At 53.9% G+C, this 15358-nt stretch overlaps 1 protein-coding gene across 1 annotated transcript in view; it reads left to right on the top strand.

Annotated features, from left to right (window-relative positions):
- The window catches only part of ADCY5 (adenylate cyclase 5), a 147903-nt gene that overhangs the window by 94538 nt on the left and 38007 nt on the right, over positions 1-15358 (top strand). The window contains exons 4-7 of the mRNA XM_019448598.2: positions 9979-10090; positions 11703-11830; positions 13818-13976; positions 14845-14986. Coding sequence (XP_019304143.1) covers positions 9979-10090; positions 11703-11830; positions 13818-13976; positions 14845-14986 — 541 coding nt within the window. The remainder of the gene's footprint in view (positions 1-9978; positions 10091-11702; positions 11831-13817; positions 13977-14844; positions 14987-15358) is intronic.

Genomic DNA, 15358 nt, shown 5'->3' with positions numbered 1-15358 from the left:
ATTGCCAGGAGGCTGTCAGGTGCTTTGGTGCTGGCTATGCATTGAGGTGGGCCAGAGGCCAAGGACCCTTGGAGACCCGTTCCCTGGAGCCCCCAACCTCTCCCGTCTTTCATGTGGTGACGGATGGAGATGTGTTAACCCCTCTAGCTGGACTGGTCGGTGGGGCTGGGGCCCTTGCTGGGTGTCAGACCAGTGGCTTGAGAACCCTCCTCACCATCCTCTCCCCAGATGCCTGCCTCTCCTGCAGCCAGCAGAGGGGGGCTGTGCCATCCTAGGCCTCCAGCACATGCCAGCAGAGACAGCCCTGGGCTGGGGGGTCCCAGTGCTCTGCCTTGGAGGAGAGACAGTGAGGGTGGAGGAAGGGGCCAGCCCTAGAAGCTCACGGCAGGGGAAGGCACATCCCCGTGGGTTGCAGTAAGCGTACAGATGTTGTCAGAGCTCATGTGCCACCAGATTGCCCTCGCCAAGAGGTCACCGTTGTGAAGCAAGATGAGTGTCTGTGTTGAGCAGCCTGGGTCACACCCTGCTCTGCCACTTAATAGCTGTGGGAACTTGGATGAGTCACCTAACCTGAGCCTCAGTTTCCGCGTCTGTAAAGGGGAATAGTGGTGTCCCCTCACTCATCCATTCAGGGGATGTTTTCCTCTGCTTCCATGGGTGGAGACCACCAACTGCACTCACAGACCCTTAGCTATGAGGCAGGGATTGCAGTGGGAACTGAGAGGAACCCCCTCTCTGATATTGGCAGGCTCACTTTCCTTTCAGGAAGACATGCACTACACAATGGATTAATTAGTAATGTGGGAACGTATCACATGAGGAATGGGAGTAGGGCTTTGCATTCTTGAAGGCTATCGATGTTACAAAACTTACTGCTCAATTATTCTGTCATGGTAGAAGCCACAAAGGAACAGAGCCTGTAAGACGGGGCCCTAACACTCACTCCTTATGGGGGTGTCCCTGGCCAGGCCCCCCACCCAGGCAGTAGCCATAGACTGTTCCTCCTATGGAGGTGAAGCAGGCTACCAGGCAAGAGTCAAGGTCAGGTGACCAATACCCCAAATGTTTCAGGAGCCAGGGAGCACCTGAAGGATTCTGAAGGGCACTGAAGGATTCCCCACTTCCATTAAGGGTCGCTATTGAATGAGGACAGCTCCACGCCTGAATGACCTGTCCTTATGTTGGAGCCCTTAGGTTTTAAAGGTTGTAGATGGTGGGAGGAACACAGAGCATTCCAGACTGCCGTCTGTGCCAAATCCTCCCCGGGACACTGGTCCTCAGCTGAGGTAACACACTCCTCACCTGGCCCCGTCTGTTTGGACCTTGGGAGGGGTCCTGGATGAAGTGTGGGGGTCTTGGCTCATTGGCTCGAATCACAGCCTCATTCTCACGGGCCTGGCCGGAAGAGCTGCTAACCCAGGGGTGAAATTGAGGTAATGCCCATCCCTGCACAGCAGGGTTGTGGGGGGAGGTGGTGTGGGGAAGGCTGCCCTCTTCTCACTCACTTCCCCTCCTTTCCCTTCTCCCCTCAGGCTCTCCTGAACCTCCCCCTTTTAAGGTTATCATCTCCTCTCCCGTCTCCTTCAAGGACTTGGCTGCGTTCCCCAGGTCGCTCTGGTGTCTGGCTCAGCTGCAGCATGGCTGTGAATTGTAATGGCCTCACGACAACGTCCGTGATGCTCAGATACCTGTGGGTGGATTGTGCACCCTGTGGGCAGAGAGGGAAAATGTTTACCTCCAGTCATATTCCCGGCAACCGACCACATGAGGGATGGTTCTGTAAACACCTAGCGTTCCTGTCTCCAACCAGATATTAAGAAAAGTATTCTGAGCTCTACGTTATACCAGTTATAGACAGAGGTGGCCTTTATATTATTATCTCATTCATTCCACATTTATTGTGCTGCCACTCTTTGCCAGGCGTGACTAAGAGTAGACAGAAAAGACGCCACGCTTGCCCCTCAGGGAATATCTGGGCCTCACCAGTGAGGCCGGGCCGAGCCCAGTGCCATGAGGACAGCAGCCTCAGAACGCAGCTGGCCCCGTGGGGGAAGCCACTGGGGCTGGGTCTTAGCTCTTCAATTAACTAACTAAATAATTAATTATTTTACTTGTGGTAAAATATACATAGTATAAAACTGACCATTTTAACCATTCACGTTGTGGTGCAAACCACCACCACTATCCATCTCCAGAACTTTTTTTCATCTTGCAAAACTGAAACTCTGTACCTGTTAACAGCTCCCCATACCTCCCTCACCTGGCCCCTGACAAACACCATTCTACTTTCTGCCTATGAATTTGGCTTCTGTGGGTACCTTATTTAAGTGGGATCATAGAGTATCTGTTCTTCTGTGACAGACTTATGTCACTCAGCATAACGTATTCAAGGTTCATGCGTGTTGTCGCATGTGTCAGATTTTCCATTCTTTTTTTTTAATTTTTTAATGTTTATTTTATTTTTGAGAGAAAGAGTGCAAGCAAGGGAGGGGCAGAGAGAGAGGGAAACACACAATCTGAAGCAGGCTCCAGGCTCTGAGCTGTCAGCACAGAGCCTGACACGGTGCTTGAACCCACAGAACATGAGATCATGACCCGAGCCCAAGTCGGACACTTAACTGACTGAGCCACCAGGCACCCCAGATTTTCCATCCTTTTTAAGGCTAAATGATATTCCATTGCATGTAGGTGCCACATTTCGTTTTATCCATTCATTTGTTGATGGACACTTGGGTTGCTTCAACCTTTTGGCTGTTGTGAATGATGGTGCTATGGGTATGAAAATACCTTCTTGAGTCCCTGCTTTCAGTTCTTTTGGGTGTATATCTAGAAGTGAAATTGCTATATCATATGGCACGTAATCCCATTTTTAATTTTTTTTTTTTTGAGAGAGAGAGTGAGTATAAGTGGGGGAGGGTCAGAGGGAAAGGGGTAAGGAGGGGGGGGGAGAGAGAGAGAGAGAGAGAATGAGAGAATGAGAGAATATGAGAAAATGAATCTTAAGCAGGCTCTATGCCCAGCTTGGAGCCTGACAAGGGGCTCAATCTCACAGCTGTGAGATCATGACCTGAGCCCAAATGAAGAGCCGGACCCTTAACTCACAGAGCCACCCAGGTGTCCCCTATTTTTAATTTTTTAAATAAGTCCATACTGTTTTCCATAGTGGTTCACCCTCTGACCTTTCCACCAGCAGTGTATAAGGGCTCTAGTCTCTTCACTTCCTCGCATGGAATTGGGTCTCACAAGAGACCTAAGTTTGTCCTTGGACACAGAATGGGGATCAGTGGGCAAAGGAGCCAGTGGCCAGCAAGGACTTATTATTTTAGCTCTTTGGACTCAAAACTGGGGGCCCTGGGGTAGGTAGGAAGGGAGATAAGTTAGGCTGAAGAAGCACTAACCTGTTGAATGTGTCAGGCTATGTCTGTGAAATTCTGATTCTTGTAAGAAATCAGAGCAAGAAAGATATCAGAGAAGATATCATGAAGATGGAAGGGTTAAAATGAGATCCTAGAAAAATATGATTTGTTTTCAACCTCTTTTATTATATGAGGATGTATGTTCTTTGTAGACAAATTAGGAATCAACAATATAAGAAGACATTAGAAAGCACCACATTCTCATCACTGAGAGGTCACTGACTACTGCTTGGTCTTGGTGCAGTCCCCTCCCCATCATGGGCTTCTCTTTTGAGATACATTTCCCCAGTTCTTGCAAGGCTTTGTGAACACAAAGTCCGTTGTCTGGGTGGTGGCTGTAGGATTTGGTGGGCAGAAACAAGATCAAGGGCTCAGGGGATGGAATGGGGTCTGCAGGGGATCCTGAGGCTGTCAACATGGATTCCAGGGCATAGATCGACCCCAGACCCTCTGGAACCAATCCTGATAGTCAGGCCAGTCTTGGGGCCCTTCCAGGTTCTGAAGGAAGGGGTCCATTTCCATGAGAGTGGAGAAGGCATGGCTGTCCCCGGGTGGATTGCCCTGCTGGTGGAGTCTGTGCAGATATCCGTTGTGTTCAGCATTCTCTCATTGGCCTTCCCCCTCTGCCTCTCCCAGCCTGTCCCTCAGATAGGGCATGGTCCACATACCCCGCTCTAATTGTTTTTGCACCACCCCTTGGAAAATGCCCAGTCACCTGGCATCCATTCTCAGCCAGACATTGATATGACCACACAACACTGACCGTGCTGGTCACCTAATGCTTGCGAGTGACCCATCACTCCTCTTCTATCTTACAAGGGGTGTGGATCTGAGAGGCTCCCCAGGTTGTATGGCTTGAAGCAAGTGGGAGGCATGCTGCAGCAAGTGGGACCCCTGGCCTGTGGCTGGGCCTTCTCAGGCTACGCTGCTGGGGCCCATACAGCACTTCTTGCCCTGCTTCCCTAAGACCTTTAGCCCCCGCTGGGCCCAACATCCTGGGATTTGGGCTGAGACCTGGCCATACCCCCTTCCTGCCCCTACCCGATGACCTTTCCTGGGCCCAATCCAACAGACGGTTTGCCTCTAGCATCTTTTGAGCCCCCTCTGCACGCAGGGCCGAGGACTGCAGATCAGAGCAGCAGGTCCTGGGCATGGCCTCCCGCCCAGACCACCATGAGAACTCGGCATCTAGGCGTCCCACGCGCTCCTCGGTGTGGCTTCTGTTTGGGAGCGGGGTCAGACTCCAACATCTTCATCAGGCCACAGCACCTGTTGGTGCAAGAGGGAGCAACGGTGAGGAAATGTGCTTACCCACAAATACGTGTGGAAAAGCTGAGCCGAGCTGCGACGGAACACTGAAGGACCTATTGTGGTAATTGGGCTGAAGTGCCTGCCTGCTCTTGCCTCTGGAGTAGGAGGCGGGCAACCACGAGTGATGGATGGCAGGCAATTAGGGAGGAGTGCATTGCCAGGGCCAGCCGACCCTGCTTCCGCGTGCCCACCGCCAGGGCCTGATCGCGTTGCCAAGATGAGCTCTCAAGTGGGAGCTGATCAATGAACGAACACCGGACTGCAGGTCTGGGCCTGGCGTGGCTGTACAATGACCCTGAGGATTACCAAGGAGCACATCAGGAAACCTCGGCCAGGAGAACAGTCTGCAGTTGGGTCAACCTCAAAAACAGAGGAGCTTCCAGAGTGACAGCCACTGAGTAGAAGCCTCCCCCAAGGCAGCAGAGGAGGGTGACTTTGCCTTTGACAGGAGGTGGGGGGAACGTGGAGGTGGCAGAATTTCCATAAATGTTCAGAGCTGGGACCTCAGAGACCCTGTCCAAACCTCTGCACAAGTGAGGAGCCTGCTCTGAGCCTCTCCTCTCCAGCAGGCTGGCTCACCACCCACTCGTCAGCCAGCCAGCAGCCTACCTTCTCTGACTCCTCGGTGTCTGTTGAAAGCCCCAGGCGGCGGTGGCAGCGGGGGTGGAGGGGGGGGGCACAGAGAGTAGATCCCAGCAGTCTGGAGGGAGGCTCTGGCTTTCTCAGCCACCTGCAGGCCCCTCACACACTGGCGTGGTCGATGTTGTTTCCGACACCTCCTGGCATTAACCAGGAAGCTGCTCATGGCCTCTGCAGCCATTCTACCATTTATCCCGTGGATGTCGTTGGGGTGTCTGCTGATGCCAGGCCCTGGGCTCCACAGGCTCCTGTCTCAGGCAACCTGCTTGGGATCCCAAGAGGCCCCATGGGGTCGAAGGAAGAACTGTTGGAATTGCTGGCCTTGCCTCTTGCTTGCTTTCAAACTGTGCATATTCTCTTCCATTCAACAAACCTATATTAGGCACTGTTATGGGTTGAACTGTGTCTCCCTACAAAATATGTTGGAGTCCTAACCCCTGGTCCCTGTGAATGTGGCCTTATTTGGATATAGGGTCTTTGCAGATGAAATCAGATTAGGATGCTAGTGTAGGGTGGGCCCCTAATCCAATATAAGTGGTGTCCTTAAAAGAAGACGAAGACACAGATACACAGGGACAGCGCTGTGTGAGGACAGAGGCAGAGACTGGAGTGACAGAGCTCCTGAGTCCCGGAATACCGAGGGTGGGCAGCCACCACCAGCAAGTAGGAAGAGGCGAGGAAGGGTCCTACCCAGAGTTTCAGAGGGAGGACGGCCCAGGTGACAGCTGGATTGCTGACCTCTAGCCTCCAGAACTGTGAGAGAACACATTTCTGTTGTTTCAAGCCACGCAGCTTGTAGTACTTTGCTATGGCAGGAGACTAATAGAGGCAGCTGCTGCGGGCTGGGCATTGTGCAGGGTGGGGCGGGGGCGGGGGAGGATGGGGAATAAGGCAGAGGACGAGAGGGATGTGACCCGTCCTCCGTCAGACGGTTATCCAGTTGTGAATTTTACTGAACATTTATTCCATGTGCCAGACGTTGTGCTGGTAGCTGAGACGTGGCAGTGAATGGACGAGGCCAAAATCCCTCCCTCAAGGACTTTGCATTCTAGCGAGGACAGAGAGAGACAGGAGCATAATAATAACAAAACCCCCGCAATAATATATTAAATAGTGAAATGTACAGTGGAGAAAAATACAGCAGGGAAGGGAGACAGACATGGGAGGGGTTATAGATTCACATAAGGTGATGAAGGTCTCCTTGGAGTGACATTTAAACTAGTGCAGTGGCTCTCAACCGTGGCTGTATGTTAGAATCACCGGGGAAGCTTAAAATAAAACAAAACGGAACAGAATCCATCAAGAGCAGAGCCCCACCTCAGGCTAATTAAGCCAGAATCTCTGGGGGTGGGGCTCAGGCACCACTCCTGTGAAAGTTCCTGGTGTTTCTAACAGACACCAAGTCTAAGGCCCACTGGTCCAGCAGGATGTGAGCAGCTGTGGAGGACAGTGCTCTAAGGCCCAGCAAGGTCCCCTATGGAGAAGGAGAACGATGGCAGGCCTGCCCACGGCCAGCCCTGCCAGAGTGTCCCTCCTGAGTAGCTAGGTAAGCTCTGCAGGTGTGGGGGTCACAGCTACAGAGTGTGCCCCCTCTTGATGGATCCTGTACTCGCCCTCTGAACCCCTGGTCCACACTCCTGATTCTAGGGGCAGCCCATTCTCTTCCTCCACTCCTCTTTTTTTTTTTTTTTTTAATTTTTTTTTTTCAACGTTTTTTATTTATTTTTGGGACAGAGAGAGACAGAGCATGAACGGGGGAGGGGCAGAGAGAGAGGGAGACACAGAATCGGAAACAGGCTCCAGGCTCCAAGCCATCAGCCCAGAGCCTGATGCGGGGCTCGAACTCACAGACCGCGAGATTGTGACCTGGCTGAAGTCGGACGCTTAACCGACTGCGCCACCCAGGCGCCCCCCTCCACTCCTCTTTTTGGCCCGGTGCTGTGGGTTACCTGACCCTAGTAGTAGTCATCCTGCCTTGCTGGGTTCGGTTCGGGTTCAGGGACGTTTTTCTCTTCCTGCTGTGGGGGTCTCATCAGCCCCCGAGGCCAGGCGTCTGCTCTGCAGCTTTACTCTGCATGGAGCTGCCACTGGGCCTGGTATCTCCTGGCTTTGCATTTGAAAAACTGACTTGAACTGAATGCATATGTTTCTTAACTCTGGAGCAACAGATCTTGATCCCAACCTCAATTGGCTTTGGTGTCTTGAGAGTTAAAGAATTTCCAGAGCAACTATGTGATGGTGCTTTCACATAGACTGAGAGAGCCGGTTCCCTTGTTCTTGAGTGGGGCAGTTGCCTAAGAGACTGAGAGCTGGAGAAGCAGCAGGTGGGTGGGGAGGGGGCTGCACCTAGTTAGGGCCTGAGATCAGCATCTGGAGCATAGCGGCCTCCCCTCACCTACTCCTCTTACCCTGCATGCAGACACCATGCACTCCCTCTGGGCAGGGTGCTGAGCCCATCTGCCCCGTCAGACCCCAGACATCAAAGCCTGATGGAGACCCCAACTCCTTTGCATCTCCTGAGCCCCTGCCTGCATAGCTGTCCACTCAGGAGCAGCCTGTCTGCTGTCCTTAGTCCTGTGGCCTGATGGAGCAGTGTATCTCCTCTCCATTCCTCTTCTTTCTCCTCAGCTTTTCTTCTTTCCCCCCATTTGGCTCATCTCTGCTTCCACCTTACCTCGTGTGAGCTGGCAAGCAGCTGCTAACCGTGCCCCCTCTTGATGGAGTGCTGGACTTGCCTACCCGCAGTGCCCCTCTGCCCCTCTCTGCCCCATATACAATGCCAGACCACTGAATTATGCTTTTATTGGTTTAAGTTGGCTGTGGGGCCAACAGCCTGGCCAGGTTGCCATGAGCAAGTGACTCAATCTCTCTGTGTCTGTTTTCTCACCTGTAAAAGGAAGATACTAACCGCATAGGATGGTCGTGATGTTTAAGTGAGTTAATGCACACAAAGTGCTCAGAACAGTGTCCAGCTGTTTTAAAAGGTAGGTTTTATTATTATCCAGGTGTACAAAGGCAAATAGATCAGGAGGCAGCTGCCATTGAAAAGATCGTTTGTTATTCATCCCAAGAGAAGGGAGCACAGCACACACCATGGGGGCCATGTGCAGAAGCGCTGTGGAGGATCGGGAGGCAGGGTGAGAGGGCACTGTGGACGAGAGCGTTTATTGGGGTTTCTGCGGAAAGGAATGGGTGAGGCAGGATAAGCAGGTTTGAGATGGGCTAGTTTGAATAATTTCATCAGGCTCTGGAGTAGAGGGACTATCTCGGGTCCGGTACTTGTCCCTGAGGTGATTAGGGCAGGGGAGTAGTGGCCCGGGTGTGAGAGCCTGGTTGGGGTGCCGGGCTCTGACCCCAGTGTGAGTTTTGACTTATCTCTAAGAAAGGCTAGCCTGGGAGAGACAGGCTCCCCGGGGTCAGTAAGGCCCCAGAGATCAAGCATCAGGATAGAAAGACAAGCTTAATTTACCAACACACATTTTCCAAATAAAATGACAAAATCTGTTTAGTTCTACGCTCTTCATTTGAAAAAGGAAGAGTCAGGTGCCTCAGAGCCTCACGGTGCGGTGGGGAGAACGCGGGCCTGGGTGAAGGAGCCCACCGCACTGCTGTCTGCAGCTTCTTCCTGGAGGCGCAGCCTCCTCATTTGTGAGAAGACACCAAGCCTTGGCTTTGGGGCTGCCTGGAGGACTTGGTGAGAAGACAGTTTGGAAACTCCCAGCCGTGAGCCGGGCCACTGGGAGCATCTCAGTACCTGAGAGTGATTACATTTTTGTGTCCATCCGGGGGGAAAGAAAACAACCTTCGGGGCTCTTACACATTCCAGCCCTGAGGACTCACCTCTGGCAGTGTGCTGTGGGAGAAAAGAAAGACGTTTTCAGTCTCCTGAACAAAAGCCAGAGAAACGGATAGAAGATCCACAATGCACACTGCGGGGAACGGCTGGTACATTTGACTACGTGCCTGGGGATGAGGCTGAAGTTGCTGGCAGGGATGAGTTGGAGGCTTCCAGAGAAGCTTGCTGGCTGTGTCTTCCTCTCTGTCACTCTCCCCTAGGCCGCTTTAGTCTGTCCCTTCTAGAGGACTCCCTTGGGATGGAGGGCTTGGGGTCTAAAACCCTATCTGTAGGGCGGAGAGGTGAGACCTTAATATGGCTGCCCTTTAGGCCTGAAACACTTTCCAAGCAGATGAATCAAAGGCCCCAGTTACCTTGAGGGGTTTGCTCAGGAGTTAAACAGGGCAGGCCTAAGAGGTGACAGAACTGGGGGAGGGGGGCAGGCCCCTGACTTTGGTAACTCAGGCAGATGCATACTCCCAGACTTCATATGCCTCTGTCCCATCTTTTCTCCTGGGTGGGAGTGAGGGCACAATTAGAGCACAGGAAGCAGGACTCTAGCATATCTCCCTGCCAGCATGGAGAGGCCAGCATCCTCAACTCTCTGGTGCCAGGGCTCTTGATCTGCTCCCCAGCAGCCATTTGCAGCCCCCCGCCTGCCCCCGCCTGCGCCTGGACTCTTTCTGGCCAACAGCTCTCCTAAGGCAGAGGGTGGCCCTGGCTGTGTCCCCCTGAACTCCCTCTCTCATGGGGGTCTTCTTCCACCTGTCTCCCCAGCATCCTGTTTGCTGACATCGAGGGCTTCACCAGCCTGGCGTCCCAGTGCACTGCCCAGGAGCTAGTCATGACCCTCAACGAGCTCTTCGCCCGCTTCGACAAGCTGGCTGCGGTGAGTCTCCTGCCTGCTGTCCTCAGCACCCAAGGGCCTGTGCTGGAGCCAGAGGGTGGCTCCATCTGGGCTGCCTGAGGGAGAGTGCTGTGGCCAAGGACTCGCTGAACCCCAGGGACAGGCACTGTGCCAGCGTGTGCCCTGCTGGGCAGAGTCCACTGTTGAGAACTGGGGAGGGGTAGAGGGGTTGCACGGGCTGTGGCTGCGTATCCTCACACCTTACTTTTACACTGTCACTGGTCACGGGTGGGGGCAAGTGGGCGAGCCCTCCATCTGAGGAGGGGGGTGTGGCAAGGCCCGCAGGTAACACTGCCCAGGCCCCTGAGGAATTTCTGTTTGGTCGGCAAATTAGGTGCCATAGAGCCATTTTCTTGATGAGGTTGGCCAGTGATAAGAGAATGAGTCTGAGTCGCAACTGGCCTGCAGACAGCTACGTGCCACCCCCTAGAGGCTTCCGGAAACAGGATGCTGCACTGTTTGGCAAATTGGAAGTAGCACCCCAGGGCCTGGAGCGGTAAACTGTGCGTTCGTTCGTTAGGTCCTTGTTGACACTGTCATCCTTTCCCAGCTTTCGTGTCTTTGAGTGATGCTCTGGACCTTTGTAGAGTCCTTGCACGTCAGGGGCTGCTTGCTGCGGTATCACCGACATGTGGACATGTTCCCTTTTGCCCTCTCAGGACACCAGACCAGATCATTGATGAGAGGCCAGTGCTGGTCAGAGGCGGCAGCAGGGCCGCCAAGGGCATTAGATGGCGGGTCTCACACCTCACTGGTTGTTTCTATCACTGAACGTGGGTGGGGCGAATGGGTGTATGCTGGGCCCTTGGGTTTTGGGGGGGCCTTAAATGAGAGTCCAGGCCACACGGACTGGTGTGTCCTAGCATCCCGCTTCATGGAGTAATTTCTAGGGGCCAGATTTGGAGAATTGGTGACTAACGACATCCCATCCCAACCCTAGTCATGGGTCACCCTGACTGTCGGGTGACCCTGCCAGTTCCTCTGTTCAGGAGCAGCAGTGGGCGGGTGCTTCAGCTCTGTAGGTATCTTAGCGCTCATGTGCTTGCTGGTTTAGCATTCTTTTTGGTATAAGTCTCAGGCTGAGGATCAGATGAGCTTTGGTTAAGTCTCATTTCTGCTTCAGTCTTTTTGTAAAAGAAGGAGAATCAGCAAACTGTCCGTAGAACCTTAGGCCAAGAGTCAGAGCGTTCTCTGGGGCCTGGCAATAGAACCAGGGGCTGGCTCTCAACTTGGGACCTTCCTCACTCTGATGAGTCTGCCCTATTTGCTCCCTCATCAGACCAACTGCATTCTTCTTGGGTCTCAGCAGTGACCATAAAAGTGAGTTCCTGAGCCTGAGGAGGCTGGAATGCCTCTGTGAGGGCTGCTCAGCCTGTCCTCCACTGCTCCCCCCCCCCCCCCCCCCCCGCCCCCGCCAGTCCTGATAAGCCTGTCCTGGGGCCGGGGCCATGCATCTGCCGGCACTGGGTCTGTGCTCACTGCCCTAAAAGGCAAGTTATTCCAGGCATGGGGTGAATCTGTTTGCTTCCCATTTCTTTCCCTCCCACTTCTCTTTCCTACTATTTTTAATTTTTAAAATTAATTTGCTTTCCAGGAGAATCACTGTTTACGTATTAAGATCCTGGGGGATTGTTATTACTGTGTCTCTGGGCTGCCTGAAGCGAGGGCTGACCACGCTCACTGCTGCGTGGAGATGGGCATGGACATGATTGAGGCCATCTCGTAAGTGCCAGTCTGCGGGGGGACTATCCATCTGTGGGGGTGCTGTCCCACAGCCTGAGTAACTGACCAGCTGGCCTCCAGGTGGAACTAATGGAGGCAGGGAAACTGGGGCAAAGCTGTCTCCCAAGGCCCCGTGGCCATGCTGGAGGGCTGATTTGCACCTCTAGACTTTGAGCCTTCTCCTGGGCAACTTCTATCCACAGCAGCCTAGGAAGCTTTTCCCAGGGGAACATGTCCTCTAGGAGGGGAGGGGTTTGCAGACTCCAGGGTAGCGGGAGATATGGTCTCACCTCTGCAAGAGAGGAGGACCAGGTGGCCGTCGTGCTGGTCCTATGCATTGCACCCTAGTCTCTTAGGTCCCATGACTACCCAGCCAGGGGCAGAGCCCATTGGTCCCATTTCTTTCCAGATGAGTAAGGTTGGACTCACAGGGATTAAACAGCTCCCCAGGGTAACACAACAGGGCAAGTGGATGCAAACAGGGGTCCCGTCCTTCCTGGGAGCAATAGCAAAAAACATCTTTGGCCAATTCTTGGTCACTGCTGGCCAGAGAAGGGGGTCCAGTCATGAAAAGGTATGGGTAATCCAAGCTTAGGCTCAGGAATTTCGAGGTTCAGAAGTAGCCAGGGAGGGGCAAAGGAAAAGCCACAGTGGGCAAGGTCAGAAGTCAGGGTAGCTGTCCAGGAAGGTGGCGGGGTCCATTCGGTTTGGTGGAGTTCCTTTCTGCAGTGTTTACTGACTGCCCCTGCGTGCTTGGGCTAGCCAGTGCTTCCCTCCCTTGCCTGGAAGCACGGAGTCTGTTGAGGGAGAGGCTGGGACTCCTGCCGCTGTGATACCAGGCATGCCGAGCAGACGCCACCAGGTGGGAGAGGCAAATCGAGATGGGAGGGTCCAGGAAGGGTCAGTTGTTTCCATTGGGAAGACCAAGAGAGGCTTCATGTAGGAAGTGGCCCCAGAGTTAAGGCAGAAAGGTGGAATGAGATGTTATCAACCTAAGCAAGGGGCCAGAGGCACTGTGGATGGAAGGCGCAGCCACAGCCGAGGTATCCCAGGACAAGAGCAATGATGAATGACATCAGTCTTTCCTGTGTCAGGCGTCAGCCTCTTGCCGGTGAGGTGGTGAGGAGGGCAAGTGTACACATGGTGGTCCTGCCCTCTAGGCCAGGTCAAACTGCTGGTCCCACAGCTGGCTGAGTAGATCTATCCCAGGGTATCAAGAGTATCCAGGTCCCTAAAGAGTACACACCGTATAACCCCTCCCCCCCAAGCACCTGTAACCTCTTCTGCAGACCCTGCGCCTCAGACATATACCCAGAGCAATATAGCTTCCATCACACTCTCCATCCTGCAGAGGGCCCACCCATCTACTAGAGGCCCCCGCGCCCCGGGGTGTGGTGCATGTGCCACTGCGGTGGGGACTGGTGCTGTCTTCCAGCACATGGAACATCCCTGGTCCCCTGCACCTGCTCAGGCTCCCCTTCACTCCTGAGCAGGACATGTGTCCTCTCTTGAAATAGTTAACCACCTTTCTCCGTTATCCTGCTAACGTCCAAGAAGCAGCAGCAATGTGGACAGATCCGAGTATTCTATGAACGGGGTTTGAAGCGGCTATAACTTCCCTGTCTCCGACGGGCACTAATATGCGGAACACAGCTGAATTGACTTGAGGGTAGCAAAGAGAACCTTAGTTACCTTAGTGGGGAAGAAGCGAGTCCTGGGTTGTAGTGTGAGGCGCTGTGCCCCCTTGTGGCCATGCCGGGAAGCAACGCCTCACTTCTTACAGCACCTGAGCACCAGGGCCCAGCCGGTGCGGTGCCCCTCGGGTGGAACAGTCTCAGACTCTGAATTTGGGCTGGACCAGAGAGAAATGACTCTTTGACCCCTGCACCTTCTGTCACACCCCCGACCCCGTGCCTTCCAGCCCCGCCCCCACTCTGTGTGCCTGGCCCCCGACCCTCTCCCAGCCTTACCCCTGCTCCATCCCCAGGTTGGTCCGGGAGGTGACTGGGGTGAACGTGAACATGCGCGTGGGAATTCACAGCGGGCGAGTACACTGCGGTGTCCTTGGTCTCAGGAAGTGGCAGTTCGACGTCTGGTCTAATGACGTCACGCTGGCCAACCACATGGAAGCTGGAGGCAAGGCAGGGTGAGTGAGGGCCCAGACTTCGCTTCCCATCCAACCCCACTCAGGGTGACTGTCCCGAGGCATGGGGCAGGGGGTGGGCAGGATGGGGTTGGCAGAATTTTAGTGGAAGGTCCTCTCCTTAACAAATTACTTGCACCACACCATGGCAAGCTGTAGGGAGCAGCCTCTCAACCTTTGCCCGAGCTTTACCCAGAAGATATTTGCACAAAACAGGGCAACTTGTTGTGTGATGTGATAGATGGGGTAGAGTTCTGGAGGAGGGAGGAACTGTGGGTAATTTTCAGGGGTGGCCAGGATGGAAAGGATGTGAGCTGGCCAGGGTGACTGGGCAGGATTCGGACAGGTAAGGAAGGTGGGAGTGGAGAGAGGGCCAGGCTGAGAGACCACAGTGAGGACAGGCACAGGTATAGGAAACACGGTATTTCCAAGGAATGGAAGTAGAGCACATGACCGCTTAGGGACCAGTGGGAAAAACAGTGCCTGTGTTAAAAGAACATTCGTGCCAGGCTGGGGGATCTGGACTCAGTCGTGTACTCAGCCAGAGCCACTGCTGGCTCTTGAGCGGGTTTGTGAGATTTGTGAGACTGAGACTGTGTCCTCCTGACAGGCTAATGATGTATTCTGTGATGAGGATGACATAACATAGATGTGATGTGGTGTGGTCAGGTGGGAAGGGGTCTACCTTGAACAATGGAGAGATGCAGTGTGTTGAGACTGGGATCTAAGTTGGGCTTAGCATCTGAGCCAGGGTTCGGGCCCTGGGGTTTGAACTGTGGCCAAGTCGGTTGCAGTGTGGTTCTGTATGGGGACTGGAGTTCTGAAGTCATGTTTTCTGCCCTGCTCTCCCTGCATCCCTCCCCACCTGCAGGCGCATCCACATCACCAAGGCCACGCTCAACTACCTGAATGGTGACTATGAGGTGGAGCCAGGCTGTGGGGGCGAGCGCAACGCCTACCTCAAGGAGCACAGCATTGAGACCTTCCTCATCCTGCGCTGCACCCAGAAGCGGGTCGGGCCAAGGGCTGAGGGGCCGGGTGGACCGGGTGGGCCAGGTGGGCGGGGGAGGGCTCCAGGGGTTGCTCGGCCTTCTTCTTCTGGGGAGGAATGTTTTTTGGCAGCCGCTTCCTTGTCTTCTCACTCTTCCCTTGAGTCAAGTCGTGAATTCCTCACACGGTCGTGGTTCCTGCATCTCGGGAAGGACATGAGAGTTAGAAAGGCCTTGTGACGGCTGACAGCAAAGAGGGAATGTTTTCATTTTGCTTCTGTTGCAAAAATGCAACAGGCCTCAAATCAGTTAGCAACACGGCAGTAGGCCAGGGCATGGAAATAAAACAATTAGGAGGTCTGTCCGCCATCTACTGTATCTCCAGCCATTGGTTTC

Source organism: Panthera pardus, unplaced genomic scaffold, assembly GCF_024362965.1.
Source record: "Panthera pardus isolate Hobbes unplaced genomic scaffold, ASM2436296v1 HiC_scaffold_16, whole genome shotgun sequence".
Lineage (NCBI taxonomy): Eukaryota > Metazoa > Chordata > Mammalia > Carnivora > Felidae > Panthera > Panthera pardus.
The sequence above is the reverse complement of the archived record's forward strand: the minus strand, read 5'-3'. Positions and strand labels throughout refer to the sequence as shown.